This window comes from Schistosoma haematobium, chromosome ZW, assembly GCF_000699445.3.
Source record: "Schistosoma haematobium chromosome ZW, whole genome shotgun sequence".
Classification (NCBI taxonomy): Eukaryota; Metazoa; Platyhelminthes; class Trematoda; order Strigeidida; family Schistosomatidae; genus Schistosoma; species Schistosoma haematobium.
Window position 1 is genome coordinate 65,110,331 of NC_067195.1, and position 21,937 is coordinate 65,132,267.

Consider the following 21,937-nt stretch of genomic DNA (forward strand, 5'->3'; position numbering starts at 1 on the left):
AAAGATATCATCCTGTTATAACACTCAATCTACACCGATAAACTCACTACCTTCAAGTTTCATGACTAATTCTCAATCTTCAGATCACTTAGTAAGAATTCAGTAGTGCACACTTTCAACTTCATTCAATTGTTAATATATAGCGACAATCATTAAATGATACTTGTGCTTTGAATAGAAGCATAACATCAGCTGAAATTAATTTAAAATTACCGCATTTATATATTGATGAAATCGTTTCGTTTATATCACAATTTCGTACAAAACTACCTTATTTTTTTAAACTAGATTAATCAGTTTACATACATGAGTAGAATGCAAAAAAAAAATGTTCATCATGTATTTATTTACAATAAACAAGAATATATACAATTCTGGTATTCATCCATTAAAAAGACAATTATACAACCATAGGAAAATGGAATATCACTAGAAAGAAAACAATTACTGATGAATTCTATATTGTCCATAAATGAAGCTTTATTTTATAGACCATTTAATGGACATTTAAGCTAAAATACAAACAAACATTTAAGTAATGACTTTATATGATTGGTTGTTATTTCTTTATGAAAGATCTTTTTCAGTATTATATTAAATTATTGCTAATAATATTTGAAGTGACCCTAAACAACATAATTATATGTGAATTAATTAAATATATTTAATTAGATGAATAGAAGTAAATGATTTAATCACATGAATGACAGATAGTATCAAGTGATAATTATAAGTGTTAATGTATTTATATTTTATAAAGGATTCAACTTAACATCTTAAGTAAGTGACGAAATACACTAATCTATAACTTTACCATATATATGTATATAATATGATCAATTGAAAGCATTCAGAAATAAGTGTATTATGATTACTATAGTCAATGATCCAATCTGTTATGACGGGATGGAAGGTCAAAAGTTGATTGATTTATTCATTGATTTTTATTCAACATTAATTCAGTATAGGTTTTGTTTCGTTTTCCCCTATGACATTTTATTCTATATCACATACGATATTCTTGTATGATTTATTCTGATTATTAATCAAAAATGAGTGTACAAACCAAGGCGAGTCGAGATTGCTAGTGCTTCTGGATACTTGCGGAATATACTTCACTGTTCCAAACTTCCTCTTTCTAGTAAGCAGGGCTGGGACGTATCAGAATATCTAGCTTATTGGTCTTTGGTCACAGAGTCTTAGTTCCGTTTGCAGACTAGGTGAACACGTAATCGCTTCAAACATAACACAATAATAACTACATTCTAACATAACATAAGATCATTTAGTGTCTTCGGTGCTTGTTTTTTGTCTCTGATCAATATATTAAATCAAAAAAACCCACCAAACCTATAGATTAAGAATTATATAACTTTCACTGGTTGAAATCATGAGTCAATTGAAGCTAGACCATCATGGAAAGCCTGGAAGCACTGGACGGCCGTTTCATCCTAGTATGGGACTCCTTAGCAGTGTGCATCCACGATCCCGCCCCCCGCTTCCAGGTTTTCCATGGTGGTCTAGCTTCAATTGACTCATGATTTCAACCAGTGAAATTTCCAAAATCTCCACAAAACCCATTCTAATAATTGTATAACTAAAAGAAATGTATACAAAACACTACTATTTCATTATTAGATCTGCAGTATGACTCTATAATAATGATGTACATAATCATTAAATATGTCTAATTTGAATTTTTCAAGAAAGATTTTGTTCACAAAACTACATAATCCTGTGAAAAAACAAACATTATTTATTCGTTTAATCCTCTTATTATTGAAATATTACGTTATTTCTAAATTATTTACCAGCTTTTTTTTTCATTTTTCTTTCCATCGTTTTGTATATAACCCCATAAATATAATAGATTATGTAAACAAACAATCAAGCCTAAATTTAAGTACATTTCTAGATTTTATAAATACTTCATATGTATTTTACAATGTATAAGAAGTAATTACTTATATACTGAGCTCAGAGAACAAAACTCCATCAAAATTACTGGTTATCTCAAAAGGTATAAATGATAAATCCATATACATATTAAAGTGTATCTTACTCAAGTATGTGTCGAAACTATATTGAGAATCTAAATGTGAATACAAACAAAGCAAGAATAACAGTATTTAGAATGGATGATGAATTCATTGTATTTCATTGCCTTCACTTCAACTTTATAAAAGCTAATAAGTTGATTTATTTTTAGTTTAAATAAAGCAAGAACAAATACTGATGCAGAATAGTATAAATTCATAATATTGGATTCATGAAATTAAAACAGTGATAAGATAGGTTACGTAATAATTAAATAGAATTTGAAAAGTTAATATAAGAGGATCAGTTGGCGGAAATGTGTGAATGAAAAGTTGGTTTAAGAATTAGGTAATGGGGGAGGAATATAACACAAAATAAATATTTTAAAATAAATAAATGAATAAAATAACCCAATTAACAAAAAAGAATTGGATTACCGGGGTAATAATAAGTTTACTAATGTCTCTTTTTGAATACATAAATCCAGTTTAAGATTTTTTTATCGCGATTGTTTCAGCGAAACGGAGAGCAGTCGTACTTCTTTGTCTGTTGATAATTTTAAAAGCATGCGGGATGTCGATGGTATGGTGTCAAGTAAATGCCGGGTTATTGCACTGTTGAGAGCCTTGGTCCCTCGCAGCCTCAAGTTATTTGGAACATGCTCAGAAATGCGAACATGCACTCTTCTCTCAGTTCTTCCAATGTATGTACATGTGAATTGGTAAATGGAGTTGGAGCTACTGAGAAAAGAGGACTTGTCAATTTTAGTTTGTTTGAGTAAGCAGTTTGTTTCCCATACTGTCGTCAGTTTTGCTGCTGGATAAGCCACTTTCAACGTGGAATTTGATCTGTGATTAATTAATCCAGCAATTTCGTCCCCTTTGAAACGTAAATATAAGAAGCAAGCTTTCTTTTCCACTCTATCATACTTTGCCCGAGGATTGATTTTTCATATTTATGGATGAATTACATTGGATATGCATTTTCACGTAGACAACTAGTGATGAGAGCAATCTCGTCATCCAGACATTCCTTTCAACAAATTTACGTGCGTGGTCAAAAAATATTATTATTATGATATTATCAATATAATCTTAATAGGATGAAGTATCTGTTAATCATGAATAAGTTGTTTAGAATGTAAATGATTATTTTTTTCCGAATGAAATCGTTTGTTTGGATTTTTTATTATTTATTGACGACACTATACTCTCAAACTAGAAATCCATTATAATCGACAAGTCAAAGATACAGCTACTTCTACATTTAGTCGATAAGTGAACCGAAGTCACAATTTATTCAATATATGTTAACAATTTAAGACGATAACTAGATATTTCTTCAATATAATTTCTTATCGTAGATATGAGAAAATAGATATTAATGATTAGACAGTAATATTTACCAACTATTTCATCTGAATGATTATAAAATAAAACTGTTCTGTCTATAAACATAAGTGTGATTTAAATTTCTTTGCATGAAGAACGTTTTAATTAATTAAAGGTCAAAATTTCAGAAATTAAGTAGTTGACATGGTTACTTTTAATAAATCAATTAAATTTTCAATCTAATAATTTAGTAAAACTAAAAGTTATCTTTCAAATTTCATTGAAAAAACTTTAATTCTAACTAATAAATTTGTTTTATTGTAAGACATTGTACTTGATCCTTTAATACTTTCTACAGTATTACTGATATCTTTTTGAACTGTGTAAATACTATTGTAGTGAACAAGGACACGAGTGGGGACAATCGGATGCATCTCAGTACAACATTACAGAACACCTTATTAAAATCTAAGGATCATAAAGTAAATAGTTAATTTGCCAAATATTAATCAGTTGTCTCAAACTTGACTATTCCTTTTATAAATATCAGTCCATCGTCTGAGATTTCATTGTTCAGGCATTTTCATACCAATTGCTTTCCGTTTCCGTTCTTTTCTTCTCGATTTTCCACTGAAATGCATCCTATGTTTAACCACCGTTATATACTACTTATGTGGATATAAGTAGCTCACACCACACTATAACCCTACAGTAAGCATTGAAATCTAAATGTCGTTTATATAGCTTATGTAATTACTTCAAATTTAATTAATAATAACGATAATAATAAGCATGATTTAAAAATTTTGCTAAATATGTGTCAGTATTATTTAAATAAGTATACACTGAATTTAACAATTTTATGTATGATAAACAGATTAGTAGTACCATATGTCTCTTTTCAAAACCCAGCTTCTGGATAAACAATATGAATTGTAAATTCGTGTTAAGAAATGTAATAAGGTTAACTTTTAAATGAGGGTTAAATCAATTATAAATCTAAATACTATAGTTTAATGAAAGGACTGAACAGAATTTTAAACATCATTGATTATAGACTTGATTTCACCTAATACTTAGATGATTCCTCAGGATCGAACATTTCTGACTCTCAATAGACTCAATATCACATTCATTGTCATAGTCTAGAAAAACAGTGGTTAAGCATATTAAATTTCATCACTCAGAAATTTGAAAAGATATAAGCTTATTTGAGTCTTAACCTGTTGTACGGTTTATATTTTTCATGACCAATCTATTATTACTGGACTTTTAATTAAAGCAGATCGTTATGGTTTCCCTTCCAAAGTGCTTGTTATATTTTGATGGCAACATAAAACGGCGGGAAAGAATAATGCTATATGAAAAATATAAACAAACATATTATAAAAATTGAATTGCCTAGTTATATCACTATCAACATTATACAATATTCTCCTTACCAGTTTAACCAAATCTTTCGTTTAGTTTACTCAACGAATTTTTTTTAATTCTCAAAGGTTTCCATAATTTTAGGGAAATGATTTATAAAAAACAAAACATCTCTTACAAGCAAAGGTGGATAGTAATGGAATACAGGACGAGCGTCTCTTCCCATTTGGGACTCTTCAGATGGGTGTATCTCCATCCCTTAGTTGACGTTCACTCTGGAGCTCGAACCCAGTACCGTTCGTTTCAAACGCCATTGAGTTATCCACTTAGCTGCTGAGTCCTGATAGCCACCTACCTGTGTATTCGTGTGAGGTTTAATTCACTTAGTATTGTTTGTTTGCATTCGCCAACTGTTGCTTAGGACTTCAGTTGATCAGTCTCTCTTACTTACCTACTTACGCCTGTCACTCCTCGTGAAGGAGCATAGGCCGCTCACCAGCATTCCCCATCCAATCCTGTCACAAGCAATCCTTTCCAGCTCCTTCTAGTTGTTATTCATCCTTTCCATATCTGCTTCTATTTCCCGACGTAATGTGTTATTTGGCATTCCCTTTTCCTCTTCCCTTCAGTATTCCAAGTTAGGGTTTGTCTCGTGATGCAGTTTGACGATTCGCGTAATGTATGTCCTATCCATTTCCATAGTCTTTTCCTTATTTCCTCATCAGCTAAAAGCTGGTGTGTTCTCTTTCAGAGAATGCTGCTGCTGATGGTATCCGGCCAATGGATAAGTCTCTCTTAGAATTCTATTTATTATATTTTTGAATGTTATTTGCATGTCAAAATCAAAAGATTTCTCAGTGACATTTTTTGTTTACACCATAATGATCATATTGTATGAGAGATATGAGTATTAATACACTTATAATTGTTATAATTAATTGACCAGTCTATTCAAACACAATGTAAGATAATTTTTTACAGTTTTATTTTCTGAGTTTAGCCATTTATTAATCTATCAGTTATTTTGTTTATACACAGTTCACCTTAGTGTTTGAATAATAAAAAGGTTATAAACAGTAAGGTAACATACGATCTTACGAAATACATAATTAACTGATCTAATTTTCACAGTCGAATTTCCACACTGATGTAATCTTGTTTGTAAATAAGATCATTAAAGAAAAACACAACGCCAACACTGACCGATATGTAAAAAGAATATGTTTATATGTTTAGAAATGAGCTAGGTTACACAAAGTACAAATTCAATTAGTTATGTTGATTACTGATTAGAATTTTATTTTGGTGCAATCAAGATTTGAAAACATTAGCATTGAAATGAATTAAACTAAGTACCTATCATTTTACTCTTAAACCAATGAAATTAATTATTTTGTTGAGTTGACATAGATATAATTACATGAATCGTAAATTAACAATATAGTGTAGTTGTCGATTTCATCCATAAAGAGTAATCTATTTAAATGTAAGGTGCGACTAAATTCCAGCATATACTATAATTGATTGGAGAAATATTAAAAATCAAGAAACACTGAATAACTGATTCCTGTCTAATTAGCGACTTCTTAAATTTCCTTACTCACGACTTCAGATTGATAAGATCTAGGATATTCATATCACATGTCAGGTGTGATAGCATTCATTAAGCGGATTGGAGCTGTCGATTTGTATTAGATTTGGTCAATAATCAACATGTCACGATCCAAATTTAGTGTTATTCTAGAGTTAGTTTACGATTGTTAATTTTACAAATGGTAACAGTTGGATTCATGAGTCAACCTAAGCTAGATCACCAATGAAAACCTGGAAGCACTGGTCAATCGCTTCGTCTCAATATGGGACTCCTCAACAGTGTGTATCCACAATCCTGTGACTAGTAGATTTCAATCCGTGTCGGATGGAGACAGTTATCCACCTCAGACAATAGATGAAGGGTTACGCAAGATCAGGAATCGATTGAAGGTAGGCATTAACACCATTGGATACCGGCTCAGCGCTCTAGAGGTCAAACGTTCGCACACTAAACCGAAGTTCATGGGTTCGGGTCCCACGTCCGTGGATGCGCACTACTGAGGAATTTCATACTGAGACGAAACAGCCCTCCAGGTTTTGACTGGTGATTTAGCTTAGGTCGACTCAAGAATTCAACTACAAAAATTACTACAATTTCCACAAATGCCCATTCTAGTAATTTTAGAAATCACAAACACTCAGTGAGAGTTGGGAAAATCTATTTTTAATTTAAGCTTTAGTAATCTACATATAACTTATCAATATGAATACATTAAACATTATATAACTATTTGGTCATAAGATGAAGATAACTTTTCATCATTAGTTCTGACCATTATAGCCTTCATTTATTTAACACATATTGAATATTCTTTGAGCGTTTATTAAATTAATGTTATGATATCATGTTGTAAGTTGATATCGTTTATTAAATTCATATATTTAACCATTAAAATGTACTTTTTGCCTGTATACTGGTGATTCAAAACGTACAAAACTATTTAAGGGAAAAAATAATAACATTTAATTATTTAGTATAAGTAATGATATTTTAAAGTTAATTCTGTTTCTTTTTACTATATTCCTAAAAATTTTGACTTAACTAACTATATATGATTCTTGAGGTTAACTTGAAGCAATGAATTTCACAAACATTTTGAACATTCAGTCGATTTATTTATTTATTTGAACACATAAATATTGGTACAAGAGGGCACCAAATATATATGCGCCACACTATATAAAGTGGGAATAAAAGAGAGTGAGTAAATGATGTAATAAATAATAATAATAATAATAATAATAATAATAATAAATTGAATCGCTTGATTGCTAATCGAAGCAAGTATAGTATCTTCCGTAAGTATTGTCATTTCATTCTGTTTGTGTGTGGACTGTGGTACTGCCTGGGTGCCCAGACCAAAGCAGGTGGTTTTCATAGGGGGCCACACCCCGAGCCTTTGACCTAGAGGTCTGACCCACGAGGTAGTGGAGTGTCGTAAGGAGATGCAGTCTCATGGTAGCCGGTGACCAACGACTGGTTCATACGCCATTTATTCCCACAGGATACTGCTGACCACTCTAAGCAACAATGCAAGCGTGTTCGGGATGCGATTCTCTCCCTCGAAATGCAAAATGTTGCTTCAAGATTGGGTTGCATTGACACCCGAACTAATGATAGGGAGTGAAGTAATTGAGCGTGTCGACCCCTTCACTTATCTTGGAAGTCTCATCAGCCCTTGTGGTCTGGTGTGTGACGAAATCTCAGCACGGATACAGAAGGCTCGACTAGCTTTTACCAACTTGCGTCATTTATGGCGTAGGCGAGATATCCGTCTATCAACCAAAGGACGGGTTTACTGCGCAGCAGTTCGTCCCGTCCTACTTTATGGCAGTGAAACATGGCCGGAAAGAGTAGAGGATATCCGTAGGTTACTAGTATTTGATCATGGGTGTCTTCGAAACATTGCTCGTATATCCTGGGACCACCGAGTAAGTAACGCAGTTGTTAGGAAACGGGTACTAAGTAAGGATGGCAAATCAATTGATGAAGTAGTGAAACTTCATCAGTTGAGATGGCTGGGACACGTGTTACGTATGCCCAACGACCGACTACCTCGACGTGCTATGTTCAGTGGTATAGTAGATTGGAAGAAAGCTAGAGGCGGCCAAACCAAAACATGGCACAAGTCCATGAAGTCAATGACAAGTGGACTGAGTCATGTTGGTAGGTGTAGACTACATGGTTGGGGACCACGAGATGATAGCAACCGATGGTTAGAGACCCTGAATGACATGGCTGAAAATCGTTTGCAATGGCGCAGGTGCATCCACTCTTTGTGTTCTCCCAAATTCTAATCTTCTGATTCCTCCTTGTCTCTTTTTTCTCTTTCCAAATTTGTTTCACTGGATTATACTCTTTAAATAACATCTCCAAACCCTAATCTTCCCGATTACTGCTTATACTCTTGCTACCTCTACCACTACGGGATTTGAATCGACAACTGCATCTCTGTGCTAATGTGGTGTGGCAACTCGAACTGATGTACGTACGTACGAAGTTCTACGTTGTTACTGACTGACTGACAGGATACTGGAGCCCATGTGCACCATTGGTTTGGAATCCGGTTAAAGCGCCGGACATTCGCTTTTTGTCCTCTCATTTTCATAAACAACACCTCCGCCACGAGAATGCAATGAGTAGGACTTCTCTGGTAGAGGTTGTATGCGCGTGGCCGTGAGAGAGCATTTCGAGAGGGAAGGCGGGCCCACCCCACTATCGGCCATACCAGTCGATGATAGCTGATAATTATGTGGACAAAAATAACGAATGTGTGGGTATCTTTGTGAAAACATTGAAATTATCATAGTTTAGGTATGGAAAAAAGAAAACAATCAACTACAAAAATGGATTTGTCAAACGCTGAGTTATTCTTAATCTTAATGTTTGTATTTTAGCATACATAATTAATATCCTTACTGCGAGCTTACATCAACTTGACTGAAGATTTTGTTCAAATGGTGTAATAAGTAAAAGTCACAGTAAAGAATGAATCCTCAACTTTCTGATAATATTTAAAGGTAAGTAATTCTCTGTTAAATGCAATTTCCTTATGATTAATTTATGGCAGTACAATGTTTTCCACTTTAAAGTCTTCATAATCACAATTCGGTTTTTAAATTTATATTAACTGTAGATGAGTCAATAAGTTGCAGACACCTAGATCGTCTCATTTCTCCAGGTATTTCCTAATTAATTTGTAGTTGCGAATATAATGTTGAATTCCATAGGGTACTTTAATAGAGTAATGTGTTATATCTGCTTGGAACGCTTATTAAAATCATAATATGATATTATGAATAAGTCAATCAGTCATGTGTAACAAAGATCCTGGTACATATATGCATTGGATCTGATTGTTATGACATATAAGCAACAAAATTATCAAGACAAATCCCAGAGTAGTAACATTATTTTGGGGAACAAGATAAACACCAAAACTGTTTTCTTGCATTTTTTTTTATTTACTTCATTATTAGAAATGAAACGAAGATTTAAGCAATTCTAATAGTAAATGTATACAATTAAAAACAGAGTTTGTCTACTACCTAATAAAAATTATCCACAACCTACTATTCATTCCTCTTTTCTTTTGAAACCAGTTTTACCTGTTAATATCATTAATCTATCTATTGTAGATGAATAAGTTAGGCTACGTTGAGATCTATTTATCATAGAAAACAATTAAATAGATCTGTTTAAATGAACATAAAAGTGGTTAAATTCAATTAATTAATGAATTAAACAGATGCGAATTTGTAATTCACTTTAGAATGTATTGCATCAACTTTATACACATATATTGAGCGCCAAAATAGTTCGCTCAAATTAATGAATTGATTAACTTAACTGTAAGATACCAAATGTTCTTTTTCTATTATAACAGTTAAAATAAACCGTAGCTTAGTAAGTGATATATATAAACAAAGATGAAGTTTTAAAAGGGAATTAAGTGAACTATTTAGAAGATAAACGTCACTCATTCATTGTATTTATGTTGTAATTACTTCTTTATGAACCTTTAACAATTCTAAATCATATCACTAAATGTAATAAAACTAAGTTCAAACTGTCTAATTTGTTAGAAAATTATTTGTTCTCTCTGTTTATTTCAAATTTCTTTGTGATTTCAACAATAAACAAAAAGAATGAAGTATATCTATGCTGAATGAATTTCGACCTCATCGTCAAATTCATCAATGTCTTTAAATGTTACACGTAATATGAAAAATAAAATTTTAAGTAAATATTAAGAAATCAGAAGGGGTCTTGTGGAGATTGTAGTAATTTCAATAGTTAAGATCATGAGTCAGTTGAAGCTAGACCACCATGGAAAACCTGGAAGCACTGGACGGCCGTTTCGTCCTATTGTAGGACTCCTCAGCAGTGCGCAACCACGACCTCGCCCCTTGCGAGATTCGAACCCAGGACCTACTGGTTTCGCGCGCGAGCACTTAACCACTAGACCACTGAGCTGGCATCCAACGGTGTTAATGTCTAACTTCAACTAATCCACGAAATTGAGAGGCACATCCACCATTGTCTTCAGTGAGTTACTATCTCACAACAGACCTGGTTGAACTCCACTGGTCACTGCTTCTCACTAGAACTCCAGAATATATTTCTTGAAGTCACTCACTAGTGAGTATATGTTGATTAGTATCAGAAGAAATATGACATTGGTAAATGTTGAAAGTATCAAGTCATTTAATCAATTATTAAGCATTATAACTTCTGTAGTTTTCAATAAAAAGAAAACTTTTCTGTTGTATAAAAGTGAAAATTATAACAAAACCGTTTTTGAGTAACAAATGAATCCTTTTCCAACGTTGAGAACGAAATCAAGACAATTTAAAGAAGGAAGTTGTCTTTCAAACAATGTCATTTATTAAAATTATACATTCATATGCATATCTAATTAAAATCCATATATCTATAACAGAATAGATAGATACTATATCATCTAAAGTGTGATCGAAAGTGTTTTTAGGTATCAAAATCATAAAATAAACCAAAGTGAAAATAGATTATAGATGTAAGATTGTCCACTAGAAGAATAATACGATGTGAATGAGTCAAGAAAAGGAGATCCTACCTCATAAAATGAGAAGTGTGTTGTTGTTTTAAGATCAAGATAATCAACTTCGGTAATGTAACCTCTCCAAAGTCTCATTTTAAGATCATCCAAAAGGTTGCATAAATTGGCTCAAAAAGAATACACCCTATGGATGCACGCACACCAGAAGCTTTAACAGTTCACCAGTTTATTTATTGAACTGTCTTAATGACCCTTCTTTTGTTTCCGTGTAAACAGAGGATTTAATAGTCCAAGTTGACTGGTTGATAATGATTGGAAGTGATTCACTTTAAGGGCTACTAACTGAAATTAATCAATGAGTTCTGGTTGCTCAGAAAAAGACAATAGAGGTTACAACTCTATGACCTTTCAATATTATTCTCCTGCACCGGCCAACGACTTAGGATTAATTCATTCCTTCTTTTCGTAACCAGGATTCTATAAGTTCCACGTATCTCAAACGAACAAATACTTAGATGTTCAGAACGAAAAACGAGTATCGTTAGCCGTAGTTATACTTGAGACAAAGTCAGTGGGAATTCCACATGAGAACTGAGCGTCACATTTTCCTTAACAACCTTTCCTTCAGTTATTGATACCATTTATTCATTACGCTGTTCTATACTGAATTTCATGGAAATCTTTCAAACATCAAGGTCAACGTGTTCTTTGGTTTGAATGTTCCGAAAATCAAAACATTGATATTGAATTTAATCTTCACTTCTTCTGTAAAAAAAATTGCCGTTGTTACTGTAGATTCAACTATGCTTGCACAGGACAGAAACGCTCTAAATACCTGATTCAGTTCGTGATTCAACTCGTCACTAACATTCTCAACATCGATCTGTCTATGAACAAGTTATCTTGCTGTGATTGTTTTAGTGTTCAAACTTTCGCACGCACACACAAGATTGGAAAGGATAATGGAGAGGGTCCAAATGAAACTGATGATGATATGGCTTGTTTGTATTTACTAATAAAATAGTATGATTGTCCTTAAGTCTAACAGTATCTTTTTATATCTAATTTCAGTACTGATGAAATTGAACCAACTGTCAGAAAAACTTACCCGAGAAACATTCTATTTTAATTAACATTACAAATTGTAATTCCAAATAATTTTACTTCCATGTATTATTTCTCAATGAACAATTTTTTTTAAAAAACAAAGTAAACTTTAATCTATTAGATACAAAATAGACTTACAAATGTACAATATCAATATAAATATGTACAATATTCAAATTTAATTTAAAGAAGAGAAAAAAGACATTTTATCAAAATGTAAAAAATACTTAACAAAGTTCTTTAGCTAATTGACAACATTCATTCGTTGATATATGTTCAGTAATAGCTATTGCATTGGCTAATATCATTATTTCTCTAGCAGAACCAGCTGTTAACCATATTCGTCCATTTGCACCTAAGAATATTTCAAAAGGATACACCTAAGTAAATTACAAGAAAAAGAAAATTTAATAAGAAACTATGATGTCAGAATAAAGAAATACATAGGAATTAAAGACCAAATTACTGAATAATAATAAAATGTTATTTAACATAATATCAATTATCAGTACGAAAGTGAAAGAAAAACAATAACTGTACATATAATGTCAGTGAATCAGTTCATTAAGTAAGAGTTATTATTATTTATTATTTCAACACATAAATATTGGTACAAGAAAGCACCAAATATATATGCGCCACACCATATTTATGTGTGTGTAGGCTGTGATACTGCACGGGTGCCCAGACCGAAGCAGGTGGTTTTCATAGCGGGCCACACCCCGAGCCTTTGATCTAAAGGTCTGACCCACAAGGTAGCGGAGTATCGTGAGGAGATGCAGTCTCATGGTAGCCGGTGACCAAGATATTGGTTCATACGCCATTTGTTCCCACAGGATACTGGAGCCCATGTGCACCATTGGTTTGGGATCCGGGTAAAGCGCCGGATATTCGCTTTTCGTCCTCTCATTTTCATAAACAACACCTCCGCCACGAGAATGCAGTGAGTAGGACTTCTCTGGCAGGGGCTGTATACGCGTTGCCGTGAGAGAGCATTTCAAGAGGGAAGGCGGGCCGACCCCGCTCTCGGCCATACCAGGGCATTTGGGAGCATTAAGTAAGAGTCCTAGCAATCATTAAATAAATTGGATATATTTAATGAGATATAAAAATAAGAAAGAGTTCACAAGAAATACACAATATTAACAAATATACATAACGATGTGATTAAAATCATCGATTATAATAAACAGAAAGCTGGAGTTATTAGATACAGTTATATCAACAGTAATCAGTTATACGGCCAAATTATTGAACTACAGGTGTTGATATAAAGAATCCACTTGTTTCTAAGATATTCATAAGAACTATAAATAAAAATTATTATATACATTGAGTTTTTACCTTAGATAAAAGTTTTAATAGAGGAAATTCATCTTGATTGCCTAACCGCCTGACCAAATCTTGTGTACAGTGTAACAGTATACCACCAGACCGACCTCCAGCATTACCAACAGTTCCAGGTTCATGGCGACCAAGGATACCCATTCCACAAGCTTTCCCCGCCTCATCAACACATGACAATTCAATCTCTAAATCTAGGAAAACAAAATCTCGTTATCAATACTAACAGTCGTTAAGACGTACAATATTGTTAATACAAAAAACACCTTATCGTGTATTCAGAAAAACTGACCACGTTAATCAACTTGAGATAACAGTTCCAACGGATTATGAATTTGTCAGAACTGATGGTATTAATGTAAAATGACAAGTTACAACAATATATACTATAATACTTTAGAAAGAAAAGATACTGTTCAATTTCTAGATAACAATTTAAACTATATCAATATTTCTCATAAATGGGTCGAGTGAAAGGAGAAAACAGTGGTTATTTTCTGTAAATTTAGGTAAAACTAAATAAAATCAGTAATCAATGATGATGAAATTGTAAGTATTCAGCTACTACGAAACAATTTACTCAAATGTACTAAGAGATGTGTAGTAAAATATTAAAGTATTATCACAGAAGAAACTAGATTTGATAACTTGTTTGGATTTTCAAACAAAACGTCCTTGCAATAAATGAAATGTTTCTAAACGTAATGTGCCGTGTATTATTCAACCATTAACATTCAAGGAGCGATATCGTTAGACTAATGCTTATTCTGACAATCTGCTTTATTCTTCATACTAATTGTTACAGTGATGCGAACAATTTAGAATAGCGATTATTACTTTTGCTTACAGTCTACTAGTCGTTAAAAACTAGGTTTGTTTCCATGAAAGAGGCTTACATTAAGAATAATGTTTGCTTACAGACGTGTTATTGCACAAAAATGGGAATAATAAAGTTGACAAACAGAAAGTATATAAGTGATTACAGAATAAACTTACCTCTGTCGGCTCGTGTAATCATGGCATAAAGAACATCACCTGCATTAATGTCAGGACGATTCTTTTTGGAAGAACCTTCGAATGATAAGTAATTGAGAATAGCCGGAGAAGCACAACCTATATCAACTACAAACGATTCACCAGCTTTTTTCATTACAACGCCAATAACCTTGTCCTTTGGTTGAAACTGTCCCACATGACAACGGTATGAGAGACGAGTAAGTGGAAGTAATGTAGTTACTGAACCATTAGACACAAGGCATTCTACCCAAATGAAATTTTCTGATCTCAAATCACTCAATGAATTTCCGAGTTTAAAACGCTTGATTGTATCCGTTGAGTCTGTTCCTTCCAACTTCTTACATTTGAATTTTAAGATTCCGAACTGTTAAGAGAATTTTAAAAAATGAGAAAATACATCAGCATATTCGAAAATAAATCGTTAGCAAACTTATATAATAATGGATGGAACTTAACCCGTATACTTTAATAACATAGTGCTGTAAAATAGTTTTGATAGTCGAAGTAAGCTATGAAATATAACTGAATATGGAAACTAAATAATGCTGAGTGGTATCTGTGTAAAGATTTACACCGCAACAAATCAGTTTTGTTTATTACACATCAAAAAGACCGAACGATAAAACTACGAGGAACTCATCAATGAAGGATAAGACTAGCACACTGAACCATTTCATATGTTCATGTAAGCCAATAATGGCCATAGCAACAAGTTGAACAGTGAAATCTAGTTGTACAACGGTACTTGGAACTAAAAACCATGAGACTGACCTGTCTTACTAAAATCGAATCCACCATTTTGTTTTTCCCCACTCCAGGTTTCATTCTAGACATCGGCACACAGACAAGACCTGGACCAATAGACCATGATACAGGCCCATCATAAGGTCCAGATAATTCAAAAACCATTCCAGGCAAAACTAAACGATCCAAAAAATTTTGATAACTCGAGTCATTTGATGATGTCTGAAGTCGAGCCCCACGTATGATATTGTCAATGGATGCTAAATTCATTGGATCGGAGACAAATTTCTATCTATTGAATAAATTAAACACTATTATTAGAAAAAAAACATTTTTGTGATCTTCAATCTAAGACAGATTATTAAAGAGTATAAATGGTAGCAAATACTAAAGAAAACAGTTGGATATTTATTTACATATGGGAGGGGAAGATACTAGTAGATTTATGTGTGAAAGTAGCTAAACTAAGCTACCAAACGTCCAATTGGATTTTGTTATTTTCTACTTAATACACAAAATTCGGCATAACCAGGCACCAAAAATAATATGCGCCTGACAAAATAAATAGATAACATCATGGAGAAGTAAAAGAGGAAGGGAGTGTAGTTGAAAACAGAATAAGTGGAGAAGATTAATGTATAGGGAAGGATAAAGTCCAGTTAAGAATACAAGTAAGAGAAATTTTTTCAGTTTCTCTCCATTTGAAAGAGAATTTCAAATAAAACTAGAGCACGAATATTGTTATCTTCGGTTCTCGTCCATTTCTGTTAACGTTTCAAGCCACTGAGTCGCAGCTGTTTTTTATATACTGGTTTAGTGGTAGTATGAAATGTAGAAAATGAAACTGACATGGTTATGATTTTGCTGTCCAGTTGCAGCTACAAAGTTCAATTTAGATTGGCGTTTTGATTATGAGACCATGAAGGCGTCGAAACAATCAAAACAAGAATTCCTCAAGTCAAAGTAATCAATAATATTTCAACGCTAACAAACGAGCCAAATATCACTCGCTATAATTATGTCCCATACAACTACCTGAATTGTCTTTAAGTTTTCACTATTTGCAGATGAAATTTAAAAATAAGAACAAGTATTAAAATACTAGTATGATGGTTAACATTCATATGAAATGGTTTAGAATATTGGTAAAAAAAGCTCAATGTCTACGAAAGCTACTACAACCCCATTTTCTCATGGCCAATTTACCTGTATTTACTCAACTATAATTATTCCTGATTATTTTAAAACCACCATATTTATTAGAGACACGTTACTTTTAAACAGCTCCATTTTAAAACTATATAGACAGTCTCGAACAATATTTTGGTTAGGATAGTGCAGTTACTAACAAATTTTAAGTAGTTTGACAAGTTATCATTGTTTAACAAGATAGATAATAAAACAAAATGAAAACATGAATTGACTACATTTAGCTAAAGATTCATTCGTTAAAATAAACTCGTCACACTTAGATACCAAGATCATAGAGTGGAATAAAAATAGTACATAGAAAGGAAGGCTGTCGTTAACAAAAACAAGTAACATAAAGCATTTTCCACTGCCAACCATAAGGTAACATTTGTGTTAATAACCAATTAAAAGCTCATGAGTTTGTGAAACTGTTAATAGGAAATAGGACACTCCGAATCCCACTGCCCATCACTTATTCTTACCTATCATATACATTGTTTGTCTACTCTCAGATATTTTCATTCGTTTTGATTACTTCTTATAATATAGACAAGTATAGCAAACGCTTTGTATATATCCTGAGTGCGTATATGTCCTCTTGTGACAATCACAGAGGAATCAGTTTGACAAATATAGTGTCTAAAATATTAGCTTCAATAATACTTCGACGCCTAACTAAAGCTCGTGAAGAACAAACTGGAGAAAATCAGGCCGATTTTCGACCTGGACGTGGTTGTATAGACCACATATTCACACTAAGCCAGGTTTTAGAACACAGACATACATTCAGACGCCTCAAAATCGCAGTATTTCTAGACCTTAAGGCGGCATCTGACTCGGTTGATCGTGAAGTTCTATGGCAGTGTTTGCCACTGAAAGGAGTACCAAAAAGTACATTACCTTATAAAGGCTCTCTACTTGAACACAACTAGCCGAGTCAAAGCTTATGGCGAACTGTCATCAGAATTGATCACCTCATGTGATGTTCGTCAGGGCTACCCACTCTCTCTATTCTTGTTCAACTTTGTCGTCGACGTACTTTTAGAGATAACATTTTCCTCGTCTAGATTTCCAGGGGTTGAACTTCTATCGGGAGGTTCACTTGTTGACTTAGAATATGCTGATGACATAGTTTTATTTGGCGAAGACGCTGACAAAATGCAGAGTCTTCTGACCACTCTAAGCAACAATGCAAGCATGTTCGGGATGCGATTCTCTCCCTCGAAATGCAAAATGTTGCTTCAAGATTGGGTTGCATTGACACCCGAACTGATGACGAGCGTTTCGACCGCTTCACTTATCTTGGAAGTCTCATCAGCCCTTGTGGTCTGGTGTGTGACGAAATCTCAGCACGGATACAGAAGGCTCGACTAGCTTTTACCAACTTGCGTCATTTATGGCGTAGGCGAGATATCCGTCTATCAACCAAAGGACGGGTTTACTGCGCAGCAGTTCGTCCCGTCCTACTTTATGGCAGTGAAACATGGCCGGAAAGAGTAGAGGATATCCGTAGGTTACTAGTATTTGATCATGGGTGTCTTCGAAACATTGCTCGTATATCCTGGGACCACCGAGTAAGTAACGCAGTTGTTAGGAAACGGGTACTAAGTAAGGATGGCAAATCAATTGATGAAGTAGTGAAACTTCATCAGTTGAGATGGCTGGGACACGTGTTACGTATGCCCAACGACCGACTACCTCGACGTGCTATGTTCAGTGGTATAGTAGATTGGAAGAAAGCTAGAGGCGGCCAAACCAAAACATGGCACAAGTCCATGAAGTCAATGACAAGTGGACTGAGTCATGTTGGTAGGTGTAGACTACATGGTTGGGGACCACGAGATGATAGCAACCGATGGTTAGAGACCCTGAATGACATGGCTGAAAATCGTTTGCAATGGCGCAGGTGCATCCACTCTTTGTGTTCTCCCAAATTCTAATCTTCTGATTCCTCCTTGTCTCTTTTTTCTCTTTCCAAATTTGTTTCACTGGATTATACTCTTTAAATAACATCTCCAAACCCTAATCTTCCCGATTACTGCTTATACTCTTGCTACCTCTACCACTACGGGATTTGAATCGACCACTGCATCTCTGTGCTAATGTGGTATGGCAACTCGAACTGATGTACGTACGTACGAAGTCCTACGCTGTTAATGACTGACTGATATGTATTTTACATTGAATGGCTTCAGTCAAAGCTAACTTGATATGGTGATCGAGCTTGAACACCGTAGTGACCCATTCGAGCTATGCTGGCGAAGACATTTGTTTTCTTAGGCCGTATTATCCCAACGAAGTCAGTTGTAGGACGATAATAAAAGTAACAACTCGTTTGAGGGTGAAGACGTACTCTAAACTGTACTTAGATGTGAAGGCGGTAAGATATCTACAACCAGCATCTCTAGAGATGTTGCTTTCATACAGGAGTAGAAACGGTTGACTTTAGAAACAACATACGGCACATTGTCAAACGAATTCCCTTTACTGGCTGCCCCCAAATGCTGAAGGTGGGGAGTCAGCTCTCCCTCTCGAAATGCTCTCAAATGGCTACGAATGTGCAGCCACTGTCAAGGAAATCCTACTCACTGCCTTCTTGTGGCGGGGGTGTTGCTGACGAAAAACGAATGTCCGGCGGTGGACACGAAGAGTTCACCTAGGGGATTTGGAAAATCCTGATTCCAAACCAGTGGTGCACATAGGCTCCAGGATCCTAAGAGAACAAATAGCATGTGAACCAATTGTTGGTCACCGGCTACCATGGGACTGCATCTCCTTACGTTGCTCCACTACTTTGTGGACCAGACCTTCAGGTCGAAGGTTTGCGTGTGACCCCCTAAGAAACCCACCTGCTTCTGTCTGGGCACCCTGGCAGTATCACAGCCCACATACAAATCAAGTGACATGTGTGGAGCATATGTACTCGGTGCCCAGTTGTAAAAATGTGTTCAAATAAATCAACTTTACTGGCTGTAAGTCCTTCAAAGCACAGACCCACAACTTTAAGAACCTTTCGCAAAATGGCTACATGAGACATTTTAAGAAACTGTCTCTTGGAGTTTGTTGTCAAGCTCGCAGATTAATATTTGTGGTCTAATTTTACTTTTAGGTCGTTCAAGAAGCGAAATCATTCCACAATATATGTGACCGGAAATCGATAACCGTTCACATACTTCTAATAGGACTGAAAACCTTGTTAACGTCTGATAGATGTCAGATTAGAGAATTGAGTAGCAGCACTCTAGAAAAAAGTATGAGTTGAACGACAGAGGAAATCCTTATCAGGGATAAAAGTCATTGTTAAGTCCCATTAGTTTTATTGACAGGAACATAATTATGTACTAACTAATCAGATTAAAGATACCAAGTCATGGATTTTGACCCAAAATTCACTAATATATAAGGTAAACTAGCATTATAGCTGATGGCATCTCATGATGAAAACCCCAATTCCTAACCCTGACTTTTAACTGTAAATACTGATTCTAGTTACCCACACTAATTCAAGATCTAGTTTGCGTCTTACCGTTTTAACTATATAAACGTCAGTTGAAACTATCTTATCAACAGATTAACAGGAGTTACGACGGTGAAACAACGCAAGGATTAACAGATCAAACAAACATGAGAAAGGATAAAGGAAGACCAGGCTTAAATGTGTATCGTTATAATTTACCACAATGGTAAGGAAGGATGACCAGAGTTAAGAAAACGAACAATGGGTAGAATATAAATACAAAGCGGTACACATTTAAGGTGACTCAATACGTTAAGATACTTTCACATACGACTGATGAAAAAGCGTAATTCCTGTTTCTCCAGATTGCTTTATTAAATGCCAAATCGTTGATAAAACTAGTACAATTACCGAAGTTTGGGCTGGATTTGAACTTACGCCTTATCTCTGATGTGCTTTAAGGTATTTTCATTCTGTTAAATTGAGGCAGAAACAATAATTTTACACAAAACCAGGCCAGTAGAGCTGTGCTATAAACCCAAGCTAACGTCGAATGTAAAGACTCAGGCCCAAAAAGCGTGCATTAAAAACAGGGTTGAAAACTGATGTCAGGAAATAATAATGGGCTGTTTAAGTTAGCATTTTCATTACGATCTAATATCATCTATAATGCAAGGGTCTCAGGCTTTGAAGTTCGACTTAAGACAAGAACATAACAACTGATCAAAATATAAAAAGTCGTGCATTTACTGTTTCCCACCTAATCGGCTGAATGAGTTGGGATATCAAAGCTGTTCACCAATAAATTAAAGGACAACCACATTTTAAGAGTCGAAAAGTAACCCAATATGATCTGATCACTTTATGAGCCAAATAAGATCAAAATTTAAAAATAATTTACAGGTGTGGTCCAGATGCTTTCCCACAGCTTGTGGTTATGAAACAAACTATTACTTGAAATACATATTGAGGATCCTCGACTTGTCGACGATTATTTATGTGATGACTGACGATAATTTCTTTTTCAAAGACTCGAATATGACATTAACAACATGTACTAAACAATATTTTAGGATGAATTAGACTAACAAATCACAGAGGATTCTCTTTAAACAAAACATGCGATGTCCAATAAAACCTACCAAGCGTGACCACACGTAACGTACTACCTTAAAACGGTCCTTTCAGTATTCAATAATCATGGAATGGCTCAGATGGTTGTGAAAGAAAAAGCTTTCGTCCAACGAGATTTCCTATCTAGTTTTGATGGATCACTGATGCTTCTTGGTCGAGGTATCATTCATGTTTCACGATGGAAAGAGATATATTAGTAAGTTATAGTGACTTACTATCCTGAATCTTCAGGAATATGTCGACTTTCCTCATGAAGGAAGATCACTTGAACCACCTGAAACTGCAAAAACACAAGAACTTCACAAGTGATGCACTATAGAATGTGCTTTTATAGTCCGTTTTTCAGAATTGAGCCTCTAATTTCTGGACCCCCTAAGCATTGTGTTGGTACTGAGCTTCTGCAGCTCGCTTTTAAATACGCTCTAATGCATTATTATCATTTTTATTAGGGGAAAGAAGCACTATTTTTCCTCACCCTAAATGAGGACGATTAAAATTGTTGAAGATTAGGTTGGAAACCTTACAGTCAAACTTGCCAAAACACACTTTAACTTTGAAAGTGCAAGATTTGT

The 21,937-nt window shown here is 34.3% G+C and overlaps 1 protein-coding gene across 2 annotated transcripts; it reads right to left on the bottom strand.

The window, feature by feature from the left end:
• Positions 1–11,151: 11,151 nt before the first annotated feature.
• On the bottom strand, positions 11,152–21,617 carry EXOSC3_1 (Exosome component 3). 2 transcript variants are annotated; one of them, XM_051212048.1, is made up of 5 exons: positions 20,992–21,617; positions 15,611–15,875; positions 14,819–15,203; positions 13,823–14,016; positions 11,152–12,858 (listed from the first exon to the last, which is right to left on the bottom strand). In XM_051212048.1, exons 2-5 carry the CDS (start codon positions 15,851–15,853, stop codon positions 12,706–12,708), a joined length of 975 nt encoding a protein of 324 aa, XP_051072187.1. In that variant the 5' UTR covers positions 15,854–15,875; positions 20,992–21,617; the 3' UTR covers positions 11,152–12,705. The 2 variants fall into 2 exon arrangements, with proteins under 2 accessions (XP_051072187.1, XP_051072186.1); XM_051212047.1 differs by lacking the exon at positions 20,992–21,617 and having other exon boundaries at positions 11,152–13,544; positions 13,823–15,203; positions 15,611–18,249.
• Positions 21,618–21,937: the final 320 nt, after the last annotated feature.